Source organism: Oncorhynchus mykiss, chromosome 16 (assembly GCF_057628025.1).
Source record: "Oncorhynchus mykiss isolate SJ-2025 chromosome 16, ASM5762802v1, whole genome shotgun sequence".
NCBI classification, from domain to species: Eukaryota; Metazoa; Chordata; class Actinopteri; order Salmoniformes; family Salmonidae; genus Oncorhynchus; species Oncorhynchus mykiss.
The window spans coordinates 62,579,389-62,595,131 of NC_143037.1; the positions used below are offsets into that span (position 1 = coordinate 62,579,389).

A 15,743-nucleotide genomic window follows, 5' to 3' on the forward strand; every position below is an offset into this window, starting at 1 on the left:
AGTCACTTTACCTACATGTACCACCTCAGCTAAACGTTGCCCCCGCACATTTACTCTGTATCGGCACCCTCCTGTATATATTGTTATTTTTTACTGCTGCTCTTTAATTACTTGTTACTTTTATCTCTTATTCTTATCCATATTTTTTTTAACTGAAATGTTGGTTAGGGACTCGTAAGTAAGCATTTCACTGAAAGGTCCACACCTGTTGTATTTGGCACAGTTGACTAATTTGATTTGATTTGATTGCCAAGAAGACTCGAGGCTGTAATTGATGCTAAAACGTGCTTCTACAAAGTACTGAGTAAAGGGTCTGAATACTTATGTAAATGTGATATTTCAGTTTTTAAATTTGTAATACATTTTATAAAATGTAAAAAAAAAATTGTTTTGCTTAAAGCTTCTCTAGTGTTCGTGAGTTATTTACTTAGAAAAATAAGTACCTAACACTTGGGACAACAAAAGAGGGAAATGTAATTTTGTTAACCAAGTTAAATTCTTCCCAAATGTTCTGTACAGCTGTATTCAGACAACTCAACATTTCTCCCATCCAGATATATATATCCCACTTAATATACTATGCGTCTGATCTATCATGTCTTTATTATCTCAATGTTCAAAGTGTTGATTCCAACAGTCCCTCCTCTTGAACAATAGCATCCTAATGTTCAATTCATATAAACATGGAAATTACTAATAAATCTATAAACAATGACAATAAAACATGAATAAAAAAATTAACAAATGATTATAAAACGTTAACTAAACAAACAAACAAATGAACAAAGAATGAACAGTTACCGCGAGGTGTACAAATTCAGAAACTTATGGCCTCCGAACTGTGATCACACAACGAAATGCCATTCCAGCTGAAGCTGCGGTCTCATTCAATGGCAGATGGAGCAGCCTTAGTTTCTCCACTTTCCCCTTCTGGTTCCTAAGAGAGTGATAGCACAAGACATGGAAAGCAACAAAAAGACACACAAAACATAACATAAGGCTCTGGACTGCAAACCCTCGCTGGAGGCTTTGGACTGCGAACCCTCGCAGAAGGCTGGACTAGGGGTCGTCGCAGGAAGCCTGGTGTGTGGGGCCAGCATACTTAGGCGCAGCGTACTTAGAGTTCCACATGTTTAATAAATACACAACTCACCAAAAACAATACAAAAGAAAAAGGGAGGGTTGTGAGGTTTACACACACTGTCTACGGTCAAATTATTCCCACCATTCCCACCATTATTCCCACCAAAGAAATATCCTCAGCCATATTCCATACACTGGCGACGTCGTGTGGAAGCGGTAGGAACTGCAAGTATGTTCCTATTAAATTTCCAATGGCAAAGACTATATGGGGAAGAGAGATGGGAAAAAAATAATAATAATTCTGAACAGTTAGTCCTCGGGGTTTTGCCTGCTACATAAGTTCTGTTATACTCACAGACATGATTCAAACAGTTTTAGAAACTTCAGAGTGTCTTCTATCCAAATCTATGAATAATATGCATATCTTATATTCTTGGCATGAGTAGCAGGAAGTTGAAATTGGGCACGCTATTTATCCAAAAGTGAAAATTCTGCCCCCTAGCTTTAAGAGGTTTTAAACCTCTTGAGGATAGGGGAGACGCTAGCGTCTCAACTGGCCAATTTCCAGGGGAAATGCAGAGCGCCAGATTCAAATAAAATGCTATAAAAGTCAAACTTTCATTAAATCACACATGTAAGATACTCACCAGGGTAGCCTAGTGGTTAGAGTGTTGGACTAGTAACTGGAAGGTTGTGAGTTCAAACCCCTGAGCTGACAAGGTACAAATCTGTCGTTCTGCCCCTGAACAGGCAGTTAACCCACTGTTCCCAGGCCGTCATTGAAAATAAGAATTTGTTCTTAACTGACTTGCCTGGTTAAATAAAGGTAAAATAAAAAAATTTAAAAAATTAAAGCTACACTCGTTGTGAATCTAGCCAACATGTCAGATTTTAAAAATGCTTTTCGGCGAAAGCATATGAAGCTATTAACTGATAGCCTGCTGCCATCCTCACTAGCAGTAAACAAAGGGGCTAGCGTATCAAGCGCTACACAAAACACTGAAATAAAATATAAAATATGCGTTACCTTTGACGAGCTTCTTTTGTTGGCACTCCAGTATGTCCCATAAACATCACAATTGGTCCTTTTGTACGATTAATTCCGTCCATATATATCGAAAATGTCAATTTATAAAGCGAGTTTGATCCATAAAAAAACAGCTTAGAAAAATGCAACGTCACTACAAAATATTTCAAAAGTTGCCTATAAACTTTGCCAAAATATTTGAAACTACTTTTGTAATACAACATTAGGTATTTTTAAACGTTAATAATCTATCAAATTGTAGACGGGGCAATCTGTATTCAATACATGAACGAAAAGAAAAAGCTCTGCTCTCCACGTCTTGTGCAACTCACAAATGTGTCCCCTGTTCCGAGTTGGCCTGCTTCCTGTTAACCTTTTTGGGATAGGGGGCAGCATTTTCACTTTTGGATGAATAGCGTGCCCAGAGTGAACTGCCTCCTACTCTGTCCTAGATACTAATATATGCATATGATTATTACTATTGGATAGAAAACACTCTGAAGTTTCTAAAACTGTTTGAATTATGTCTGTGAGTATAACAGAACTCATAGGGCAGGCAATCTTCTAAACAGGAAGTGAAATTCTGAATGCGGGTCTAATTTTAAGTCATCGCCTCTTCACTTCCAAATAAGATATGGATCTGTTAGCACCTCCTACGCCTTTCACTAGATGTCCTCATTCAGTAGAACGTGGAATGGAGCCTCTAGTGTGAACTTTGACCGAATGGGAGGGGAATGAGTCACTGTCCTGGCAGAATGCAATTTCCCTGAAATTTCCCAATTTCCCTGTACATTTGTCTGTAGATATCCCCATCGTTCCATTTGGCTGCAGATGAAAACGTATGCTCCGGTTGGAACGTTATTAGTTCTCTACTTATGTGGAAATTCTAGAGATTCTGACAATGAGTCTGAGTATGAAAGTCAGGAATCAGATTATGACAGTGACAGTGAGGAGATGCCCCCCAACCTTGTAGCCATTGAGAACCCCAAATCTGAATTTCCCTTGTCCACTGACGAAGTACCAGGTCCCTTTGAAGATGCTGGTGGTGATGGAGGCAGACCGACAGTGGATGAAGTACAGGAGTTCTGTGGTAGTTGGAAGGCCACCAGTCATTTCACCCCTCCTGGCCCTGCTGTTTGCTTTGACGAGTCTGGAGTGCAACGCCCCTTGCCATTTCCAACTGAGGCAGAGTGCTTCAAGTTGTTTCTGACAGAGGAGCTGGTGAGAGACATAGTTGAGGAGACAAATCGCTATGCCTTAGAGCTACAGGAGAAGAGAGAGCCAGGAGTGAGGGGTAAACTCGCTAAATGGGTGACAACCACAATTAGTGAAATGTATACCTTCCTGGTGCCAGTCCTTCTCATGGGGATAGTAAAGAAGAACTCCCTAAGAGAATACTGGAGCACAGATCCTATGTTTGCAACTCCCTTCTTTGCCACCCTCTTTTCCCAAGACCGCTTCCTAGTTCTGCTGCGATGCCTGCATTTCGTCAACAATGCTACTGCCATCCTAAGTGACCCGTTATACAAAATAAGAAATGTTCTTATCAGCCTGACATCAGCATTTGGTCGGGTCTTTGTGCCATACAAGGACCTATGCATTGATGAGTCCCTGATGTTATGGAAAGGTAGGCTGGCGTTCCGTCAATATATTCCCTCCAAAAGGCACAGGTTTGGAGTCAAGTTCCTTGTCATGTGCGACGTGAAGACAGGATTTGTCCAGGATATTATAGTTTACACAGGGTCCACCACTGACATCAAACATTATGAGGGGCTTGGGGTGTCCGTATCCGTGGTGATGACCATGCTGGCTCCTCATCTCGGCAAGGGACACACTTTGTACGTGGACAATTGGTACAGCAGTCCCACACTCTTCCAGCATCTGATCTCCAACAGCACAGGTGCCTGTTGCACAGTCAGGTCGAACAGGAAGAGGATGGCAGCATTTGGATGCAGGAAGATGCAGAGAGGGGAGGTGGAGTTCCAGGAGAACGGTCAACAGCTGGCAGTAAAGTGGCATGACAAGCGAGACGTCCATGTCCTCTCCACTGTCCATACAGCAACCATGTCGGCCACAGGGAAGGTGGACCACCTGATGGGAGAGAGAAAGATCAAACCAGATTGTGTACTTGATTATAACCTCAAAATGGGGGCCGTGGATAAGGCGGACATGATAAACAGCTTTGTGGAATGCACTCGGAAAACGACCTGCCTGTGCCATGTCCCATACCGTGTACATGTAGTGCCATTTCTTGAAGCAGTTGCCAGGTAGCACTTTTCGGGAGGGGGTGATTCTGCAAATCCTGTTATTTACTGGATTTTTTTTCTCATTTTGTCTGTCATAGTTGAAGTGTACCTATGATGAAAATTACAGGCCTCTCTCATATTTTTAAATGGGAGAACTTGCACAATTGGTGGCTGACTAAATCCTTTTTTGCCCCACTGTATGTATTATTTTCTTTCAGACTTCTCCCCGGCATATAACAGCACAGAACCCCACACACACCTAGAGCACACGGAGGATTTCGGCTCACCGGACATTCATAATAAAACACAGAAACCGGAGGATTTCACTGTTTTAAATGACATTTCAGAGGTAGACAACCTGCTATTACGGGAGGCGGCCAACCTTCTTGATTCAGCCAATTCTTTGGTGGAAACACCCGAACCTGAAATAGAACAAGCTAGGTTTTGCACAGCCTTTTCCAGGGCTCTAAAATTCCAAAAGGTTTTGCTCCACAAACGAATGGGGACTTTACTCGAGTGACAATACCATCAGGATCAATCCTTCTGGCATAGAACAATGCCACGTTTGTTAAACAGCAATCCGATTAAAAAACGCAAATACAGGTTCTAAAAACATATATGTAACATGTATCCTTCCAGAATACCACAAGAACACACATCATTAATTATCCAAATGGCTGAGCCAACAGACATAACTGAGACAGTTGAAACCCTGTTATCCCAGATATCACCCAAACTCCAAGCTATAATTAACCATATGAATGAGGCTGGGGTAACAGACATAATACAGATAGATGAAAACATATTATCCCAGATTCCCGCCGAACTCATAGAATAATTAATCGTATGAATGAGTCAGGGACGACCGATGAAAAACTGTTATCCCAGATTCCTGAAGCCCTCATATCAATAATTAACCAGATGAATGAGAGCATAAGATCTTCTACATCGGACCCCCCACAAACCCCGCCATTAACGCCCATGTCCGAAGAGTCTGAAACGCAATACGATGGTTTTGAGGAATTGGAAAATTGTCTAATTAATGAGGCGGGAGATGGTATTGATAAAAGTGTTCGGGTTGTGTACCGAATTAAATTCAGCAATACAGAGATTCGACAATTTTTCAATTTCACATGGGTGAATCAGAATCTTGATTATGCAATGTTTTATGTGATGATCCTGGATACTCTGAACGAACTGTTAGACAGGGCAAGAGATTATGGTGAACCTCGTGATGTCTTACAGTAGGACATTTGTGGAGATAGCCTGCATAACACTGTATCTCTTATTTTACCCAACGGCGAAGCAGATCTTGAACAATTTATAGCCCTGCTGGAACGACTTGTTCAATCTAATTTATCCATCATAGCTGATAGGACCCTCGAGCTTGTAGTGCAAATAATACATCAACCCCTGGGTGGCGTGGGTCAGAGAAGGTAACTAGATAGCCTAATACAATCAGAAATCATAAGCAATAAAAGGGCATATCTCATAAACGTTCACAATCCTGGTAATAAGCTATGCTTTGCAATAGGCCTAGCACATGTACTTAACGCTGGGTGTACTGATCTAGCGGCATTACACAAGGCTAGAGAGCTCCAAACGGCCGTGGGTCTAGGTATACAGGATGCGGGGGCTTTCTTGGACATAGTCCAATTTGAAAACTTTCTGAACATCAAGATTGTGTTTTGTACCACAGTAGAGCTAATGCAGCTCTCTTGAAATTCCAAAACAACCCACAACCTCATCCTCAGATTCTGTATTTTTATGTGCAAAACACCTACTATTATGCTATTACCAACATCATAGCGTTTTTAGGCGCACCATATGTGTCCATCCTGCCATACCGGCTACACCCGAAAGGGGGGGCACTCGTGCTGTTATAACTGTTCAGTATGTCTGGATGAAAATTGTCCGATGCAGCACTTAAACCTGACACTCTGTACGGATTGTCCCAGCACATGTCCTTCGGCCAACTGTTACGAAAAACACAAAATTGAAACATGACACCCCAAGGCCTGTAAATCTGTAAGCAGTTGTGTAGGCAGGTGAGATACCTCTTTAAAACCATTTATTTAATTCATAATATTTAGTACAGACCTTTTTAGAACATCTTATAATTAATCCAAAACAATTTTACTATTCATTTATTACAGATAAAGGGCCGGTTAGCCCTGACCACCATCCGTCTCCAATTCACCAGCGTCAAGACAGGCTCTCTTGCTCGCAGGATATCCCACACACGCTCCATCAAGGCTCCGTAAGTTTTCACTCCAGGGATAGATCAAACGTCTGGCATGTAGATCCTGGGCATGTCTTAAGGATAGACGCGGCCAGCGCCGTAATTGTTCACGATTTTAGAAAAGACTGTCCAGCTTATTCATCAGGGTTATGAATATAGGGTAATCAATCCATTTAAAGCTAAATACGGGCATAAAAAGTTTACATCCTTGCAGGCTTTGGAAAATACATATGAACTGACAGACTTTGCCGCATTTGTACTACCAAATTGTTCACATGCTAAAATTGTCACTTTGGAGTCGGGGCTATACGCCATTGAAGCGATGCTTAGGGCCTTGAAATCACAGCGCTCGCACACAAGTTCTTCCATTGAATATCCTGGCAGGGTTGTACCACTTAGGGCCTGTTCAATTTGACAGAGCGCTGGCCTTATCTTAAGCAATTCTCTCATACGCAGCGCAGGAGAAAAACTCCCGGGTTTTGCATGATAAAGGGGTTTGGGGCCGCTGTCTGTGAATGTCTTAACAGTAGAATCCTCAGGTTGGAATAGGTTGGAATCCTCATAGGGTCATAAATCAGACGTTTGACCCGCGCCGTCTACTTTATTCTCTCTCATGTCTCAATGATCTCTGAGTTGGTCTGGAAACCAAACACCTTCATAGGGACATCAAAGACCTCATCTGGGGTAAGATACTGTACAGTCCATCCTTAGTGGTCAGTGGACACTGTGATTAGGTGAAATTCATCACCCGTCCCATGTAAATCACCTCCAATACCTGTTTGTCCAGCTTTGTGCGACACTCATGAAGCCCACTGTTGGAGCGGCCAAGGGCGTGAGGACCTGTCAGGCCTTGATCTATTGCATCTGTATTGTGCTTGTCTCCACCCCCCCAACGGGTGTCTCCCATTTGTCCACATTAACCCCTGTGTATTTATACCAGTGTTAACTGTTTGTCTGTTGCCAGCTCGTCTTGTCCCGTCAAGTCCTACCAGTGTGTTGTCCCATTTTCAATTGTCTGTCTAGTTACTGTTTTCTAGTCTTTCTAGTTCTGACCATTCCGCCTGCCCTGAGCCTGCCTGCCGTTCTGTACCTCATTGACTCTGCCCTGGACTACTGACCATTTTGCCTGCAATGAGCCTGCCTGCTGTTGTGTGCCTCTTTGACTCTGCCCTGGATTAATGACCTGCCTGACCTCGACCTGCCCTGGCCTGTCCCCTTGTATAATACATATTATGAGAACTGTACTATCCGCCTCCTGTGGCTGCAACTGGGTCCTATCCTGAGTCGTGATAGGGCCACACACTTTGAGAAGCATAAGAAGAGTGACAATGATCCATGGCGTTAACATGTATGAGTGCTATGAGCCAGCGTAAGACAATTTATATCAAACTCAGTCTGGGCATTTGATGATAACATCTCTGGCATTTAAATAAAGATAATTGTTTGAAGAAATGACACAGTCTCTCTCAGTAGGAATTTCCACGACACTGGGGCAAAGGTTCACCTTTCAATAGGACAACGAACCTAAGCACACTGTTTTTGCTTTGTCATTATGGGGTATTGTGTGTGGATTGAGGGGGGGGGGGGGGGGACAATTTAATACATTTTAGAATAAGGCTGTAACGTAACAAAATGTGGAAAAAGTTAAGGAGTCTGAATACTTTCCAAATGCACTGTATGGCAGAACCAAATCGGAGATAGTTAGGAGCAAGTCCATGAAATGTTTTGTAGGTTAGCAGTAAATCCTTAATCAGCCCTAGTTTAAACTGGAAGCCAGCATAGAGAGTCTAGCACTGAAGTAATATGATAACATGTTGGGGGTCTAGTCAAGATTCTAGCAGACATACAGTATTTAGCAATAACTGAAGTTCATGTAGTGCTTTTCTCCGGGTAGAGAGTATAGCGTTGCAGTAGTCTAATCTATAAGTGACAAAAGCATGGATGAGCTTTTCTGCATCCTTTTGGGGCAAAAAGTTATAGATTTTTGCAATGTTACAAAGACGGAAAAAATCTGCCCTTGATAGGTTCATCAAAACAGCGATCAGGGTTCAGATTAACGCTGAGGTCGCTCACAGTTTTATTTGAGACGACTGTACAACCATCAAGATTGTCAGATCCAACAGCAGATCCATTTGTTTCTTGGATCTAGAAATAGCATCTCTGTTTTGTCTGAGTGTAAAAGTTAAACATTTGATGCCATCCACTTCCTTTTGTCTGAAACACAGGATTCCAGGGTAGACAATTTTGTGGCTTCACAGTATTTCATGTGTGTCGTCCACTTAGCAGTGAAAGTTGACATTGTGTTCCCGAATGACATCACCAAGGGGTGGAATATGTAGAATGTATAGAATATAATATCTCTCTCTTTCAGACAGATAAGCTCTAAACCAGGCAATAACTTGTCCGTGTAGCCGTATTAGGGTTTCCAATCTCTCCAAAAGAACGTTGTGAATGATGGTGTCACACACACACACAGTATTGTACAGCTAACCTTGTGGGGACACTAACCTTAACCCTAACCTTAACCCAAAAGCCTAACCCTAAACCTAAAATTAACCGTAGCTCCTGACCCTAAACCTTAACGTAATTCTAACCCTAACAGTATTTCTAAACCCCATAGAACTAACATTTAGTTAGTTCTACACACACACACACACACACACACACATACACATACACACACACACACACGTTGTTCATTATGCCTGTGAGAACCTTAACAAATACCTTACTAAAGGTGGATTTACTCTGGATCTCCTCAACAACACACACTCTGCAGCCTAGTCTTTGGTCAGGTAAGAGTTAGACACACCCACACATTTACCTGTGACATCTGACCTCCTCACCAAACCTCCTTACCAAGTAACATTACCGAGTGGTTGGTGCAGTAGGTGAAAGATGTGTACACGCCTCACACATTGCACGGGCACACACTCTGCAGCCTAGTCTTTGGTCAGGTAAGAGTTAGACACACCCACACTGTTGAAAAGGGATTTAGACAGTGTGTTGAAGACCGTGCAGGTTTGAGGTCAAAGAAAAGACAAAGACACTATCTACCCCAGGACACTGCCCACTCAGTAGCCTATCAGGTGAGTAAGTGTATGTGTGTGCTTTGATGGAAGGTGGGTGATTGAGTATGTTTGGGGTCCAGTCAGGTGTGTAAAGGCATCCGCATACATAGGTTGGGTTTGTTCCTAGCAGAACTTGGCAAGGTGAAGCAAACGCCATTCACATGAAAAACAAGAAAAACGTGGCATATTTACCGTTTGTATCTCTTGAGGCGGCTTGTCAACAACATAGCCAGTGCATTTCCTCAAAATAGTGAGAATTGATCTAAGCTCATTCAAGAAATCTGTAATTAATTTGGAAGTTTTTGCCGAGGAGGTCTTAGTTGAGTAATCTAACTAAGAGATTTGGTGCAGTATTTCTCAAGTGAAAATTTGCATGAAAACTAGTCTTCTGACATTGAATGACAACAAGCACTTAATAAAAAAATCCCAACTGTTGACCAATCACAGAAAAACGTCTAACCTCAAGAAAAAATGTTTGCTTGAATAGCCGGGAAAAAAACCTGACCGTACGGTGTTGAACACCAAAACGTACAAAAAACTTGCTGCCCAAGTCCTTCTGGGAGCAGAACTGCAGGGTACAGTATTTGCAACTTGTCCTCTATGTTTCTCCACTATATAACCCCTATTTATAAATGCAATCTCTCTCTCTCTCTCTCTCTGCAGATAGTGTATGTGGCCCGTAATGTCAAGGACAATGCAGTGTCTTATTTCCACTTTGCCTGCATGAACCAGGCCGAGCCAGAGCCAGGAGACTGGAACAACTTCTTACAGAGATTCATGGATGGAAAGAGTGAGTGAAGGAGAGAATGAACTAGTGAATGAATGAGAAAGTGATAATAGTCCCCATTCACACTATGAATTTGTCTACGCTGCACTTCCTCAGTGGTGTTTGGTTCATGGTACGACCATGTGACTGGCTGGTGGGAGAAGAAACAGACTCACTCCAAAATCCTCTACCTCTTCTATGAGGACATGGTTGAGGTGAGTAGAATGATGATGCTAGTTGTGTGTTACAGTATTATTAAGATGCATCTAATGAGCTCAGTGCACACATATGCTCAAGAGCCATTCTAACTGCTGCTCTAGGAGGTTAGCTGTTTCTACATCCAGTGTATATGTGTTCCTACAGGATACGGGGAGAGAGCTGGACAGGCTGTGCTCCTTCCTGGGTTTGTCTCCTTCAGCAGAGGAGAAGGAGAGGGTGAGAGGAGGAGTGAAGTTTGACAACATGAAAAAGAACAGCATGGCCAACTGTTCTACCGACCCAGTCATGGACTTTAAGATATCTCCCTTTATGCGCAAAGGTGTGTGTGTGTGTTTGTGTGCGAGAGAGAGAATGAGAGAGAGAAATAAACATTAAACTGCTGGAGCTCAGCTCTTCCAGCTATCACAACAGACACACATGAACACACTGAGAGACACAACGTCGTCACAGACACCAACACATATGTGCTGGTACCTGGTGTGGAGACTTTGGAATACTTTACTCTGGATCCACTGAATGATCAAACTATCAATATGTCTGTCTGTCTGTCTGTCTGTCTGTCTGTCTGTCTGTCTGTCTGTCTGTCTGTCTGTCTGTCTGTCTGTCAGTCTCTGTCTGTCTCCAGGAAAGGTTGGTGACTGGAAGAACCATTTCACTGTGGCCCAGAGTGAACAGTTTGATGAAGACTACAGGAAGAAGATGAAGAACACCACCGTACAGTTCCGCACTGTAGTCTAGGGGTTGTGGTCAGGTTGATTGTCTGATTGTTTGTGGTCAGATTGATTGTCTGATTTTTTGTGGTCAGGTTGATTGTCTGATATATATGATATACATATGGCGCTTCGATTTTGCACAACAATATAGAACTCCCTTCATTATCTAATGCACTCTACAGGTCTTAAGAATGTGACTGCATCAGTGTCAACCCTTCATTCAGGGCAGGTGGGGTAGAGCCCCAATTGTTTTGAGCGCCAGCTAAAAAAATATATAATACTTTTTGGAGAAATGTCCTCTGGTCTGATGAAACAAAAATAGAACTGTTTGGCTATCATGACCATTATTATGTTTGGAGGAAAAAGGGGGAGGCTTGCAAGCCCGAAGAACACCATCCCAACCGTGAAACACGGGGGTGGCAGCATCATGTTGTGGGGGTGCTTTGCTGCAGGAGGGACTGCTGCACCACTAAATAGATGGCATCATGAGGGAGGAAAATTATGTGGATATATTGAAGCAACATCTCAAGACATCAGTCAGTTAAGTTAAAGCTTGGTCACATATGGGTCTTCCAAATGGACAATGACCCCAAGCATACTTCCAAAGTTTTGGAAAAATTGCTTAAGGACAACAAGGTCAAGGTATTGGAGTGGCCATCACAAAGCCCTGACCTTAATCCTATAGAAAATTTGTGGGCAGAACTGAAAAAGCGTGTGCGAGCAAAGAGGCCTACAAACCTAACTCAGTTACACCAGCTCTGTCAGGAGGAATGAGACAAAATTCACCCAACTTATTTTTGGAAGCTTGTGGAAGGCTACCCGAAAAGTTTGACCCAAGTTACACACTGCTCCCAAATACTAATTGAGTGTACGTAAACTTATGACCCACTGGGAAAGAGATGAAAGAAATAAAGCTGAAATAAATAATTCTCTCTACTATTATTCTGACATGTCACTTTCTTAAAATAAAGTGGTGTTCCTATCTGACCTAAGACAGGGAATTTTTAATAGGATTAAATGTCAGGAATTGTGAAAAACGGAGTTTAAATGTATTTGGCTAAGGTGTAGGTAGACTTCCAACAACTGTATTATTCAAGCTCTGCTAGAGAGTCATTTTCTTGTTTTGCCCAAGATTTTCAAGCCGTTTTATGTCCTCATCTGTAACTAGGCTACTCAGGAACATTCAGTATCATCTCGGTAAGCAACTCCAGTGTATATTTGGCCTTGTGTTTTAGGTTATTGGTGTCAGAGGAAGGCCTTAAAACATTGTTGAACACCCCAGTCACAGACTGTTCTCTCTACTACCGCATGGCAAGCAGTACCAGAGTGCCAAGTTAAGGACAAGGCTTCTCAACAGTTTTTACCCCCAAGCCATAAGACTCCTGAACAGGTAATCAAATGGCTACCCGGACAATTTGCATTGTGTGCTGATTCTTCACCACCAGAGGTCACTGATAGCACAAGCTGAAATCATATGGGATTCCCCCCCTGCTCAGGATTTCACTTTCAACAAAGGGGAAAACAAAAATGTCTGCTCCCCCTTTTGTTAGCTTAGCACTTGGTGTAATGCTTAGCTTCACTTGTGTAGGAATTCCACTTCCCAGCACAAGAAAAGTTCCCTCCAACAATGGATCAGGTTTACTAAGTGACGTCTCACGTTCAACATTTCTGCGATGTGTTTCACGATGTTGACCGGAACGCGCGGAGAACAAAGAAATACACCGTTGGTCTGGAGAGATACTTAACCGCTTTGGTGAAGCTATATATAGGGCGGCAGGAAGCCTAGTGTTTAGAGCATTGGTCTTGTAACAGAGAGGTTGCAAGATCGACTGCCTGAGCTGACAAGGTAAAAATCTGACACTCTGACCGGCAGTTAACAAGGCAGTTAACCCACTGTTCCTAGGCCGTCATCGGAAGTAAAAATGTGTTCTTAACTGACTTGACTAGTTAAATAAAGGTAAAATTAATTTAAAAAATAAATAAATCTACTCAAATTTCAATCGGCTTGCCCTATGTCCTCCCTTAAAATACTACCAGCGATAGACAGAAATAACACTACGTTGTGGCCCCAGTATTCCTTTAGAATACCTAAACATCGGCCGGTTCATATGCACTAGCTCGTAGTATTCGTTAAAACCCATACAAACTGACTTCCGTCAGATATACAACACAGGAGTGGTTCTCCCCCTACCAGTATCTGGGTGAAAAGGAAAAACCACACACATTACCCTCTCAACAATTATCCTGACAAAAGCTTTTATTGGTGTAAACGCATCTTGCTACCCAATTGCTATGGAATGATTTCAAAAGTGAGGCCTAGTTTTATCTTAGATTCCTCACAGGGGGCACCAAATATGTTGTAAAGTAGTGTCATTAATGTGATGACTGCTGTTTATCGGATAATTAGCTATGTTTATAACTACATGATTAAATGAATCATGTAATCAGGTAATCATTAAATCAGTAACCTGGGGCACCATGGGAAAAGGCTGTTTAATGAGTTTCGTTTGCCAAATTTACTCAGAGAATCTCAGAATATTGATTTTACAGCCATCGCTAATTAATTAATTTCCTCTACAGTCAAATCAAATCAAATTTATTTATATAGCCCTTCGTACATCAGCTGATATCTCAAAGTGCTGTACAGAAACCCAGCCTAAAACCCCAAACAGCAAGCAATGCAGGTGTAGAAGCACGGTGGCTAGGAAAAACTCCCTAGAAAGGCCAAAACCTAGGAAGAAACCTAGAGAGGAACCAGGCTATGTGGGGTGGCCAGTCCTCTTCTGGCTGTGCCGGGTGTAGATTAAAACAGAACATGGCCAAGATGTTCAAATGTTCATAAATGACCAGCATGGTCGAATAATAATAAGGCAGAACAGTTGAAACTGGAGCAGCAGCACGGCCAGGTGGACTGGGGACAGCAAGGAGTCATCATGTCAGGTAGTCCTGGGTCATGGTCCTAGGGCTCAGGTCAGTTGAAACTGGAGCAGCAGCACGGCCAGGTGGACTGGGGAGAGCAAGGAGTCATCATGTCAGGTAGTCCTGGGGCATGGTCCTAGGGCTCAGGTCCTCTGAGAGAGAGAAAGAAAGAGAGAAGGAGAGAATTAGAGAACGCACACTTAGATTCACACAGGGCACCGATTAGGACAGGAGAAGTACTCCAGATATAACAAACTGACCCTAGCCCCCCGACACATAAACTGTCTCATCCTGAACGTCGCATAATTTGTAAATCTGCACCAACCCGGGTCTGACTAAATCATTCCGTACCACAACAAGCTAAATGATAATATAAGATACACATACACAAACATACAGTCTAGACTATTGATTAGAACTTAGTACAAGGAAACAGGTCCCTAACGGACCAACACAATATGACACATGTTACACAAGATGGGGATTTAGAAAGAGACAGAGAGAGAGAGAGTGCACGAGAGAAAAGCACACTTGGATACATTTGTAAACTATGCTTAGTTTAGCTCGAACACCTTGCCCCGAACTGCCGCTCTTATGGGTCAGAATTATAATGATGTAATTACTTGTTGAAGGTCTCCATTGCATATCTCTTCCTGGACTGAGTTCCTCTTAGGAGGTATAGCCGAAGACCTCCTCCGATGGTGGCACCTTCTTCGTTACTGGGTGTAAGTCTCTGATGTCCACATGATGTCAACTGATGATTTAAAGAGAATAACTGGCTGGTTCGTCTTGAATTCCAATTCTTAGATACAGTAATCAACCGTAGCCTAGATTGTTAATAGGTTTCTTTGTCCTCTTCCTTGTGTTGCGTTTGTGGGGTCGCGACTATCTTAGATCACAATGCAGCTGTGGTCCGTTTTAGTGTGATATGTAAATTCTTAACTCACATGTTTTATACCCCTGGGTCACAAAGGGGTGTTTCCGTCTTTATGGCAAATTCTCTGGGGCACATTCCAATCCTCCACACTGAGAGGACAAAAGATGTGTCTACTGTCTTACGATTTAAAATGGGAGTGCGGTGTCATAACCCCCCCATCAATCCCTCTATACCTGTCCCCCTCTGCGGTGGTGAGAGATCTCTCTGTAGGACTGTGATCCACAGTAACCTGAGACGCACATGCCAGTCATGGCAGGTGGCAAGTACCAAATTTGCCCTGAACTCATTGATGATGCAGAACCACTCTGTAAAATCCCTGGCCCAGGAGTACCCAGACAGGGATTCTTACACATGCCGTCACCCGTACAACTCAACTCTTTTATGGTCTGAGGTACAAAATCAGGGCTCCAATCAAAATGAGCGTAATATTTGGTATTTTATTAGGATCCCCATTAGCTGTTGGAAAAGCAGCAGCTACTCTTCCTGGGGTCCACACAAAACATGAAATAATACAGAGGAC

At 42.6% G+C, this 15,743-nt stretch overlaps 1 protein-coding gene across 1 annotated transcript; it reads left to right on the forward strand.

Annotated features, from left to right (window-relative positions):
* The first annotated feature begins 3,802 nt into the window (after positions 1 to 3,802).
* Positions 3,803 to 12,292, forward strand: LOC110492441 (cytosolic sulfotransferase 2). The gene is made up of 6 exons (XM_036945792.2): positions 3,803 to 4,117; positions 9,490 to 9,687; positions 10,333 to 10,459; positions 10,553 to 10,650; positions 10,799 to 10,973; positions 11,280 to 12,292. The coding sequence occupies exons 1-6, from the start codon at positions 3,803 to 3,805 to the stop codon at positions 11,390 to 11,392; spliced, it is 1,026 nt and encodes a 341-aa protein (XP_036801687.2). The 3' UTR covers positions 11,393 to 12,292.
* The last annotated feature ends 3,451 nt before the right edge of the window (positions 12,293 to 15,743 follow it).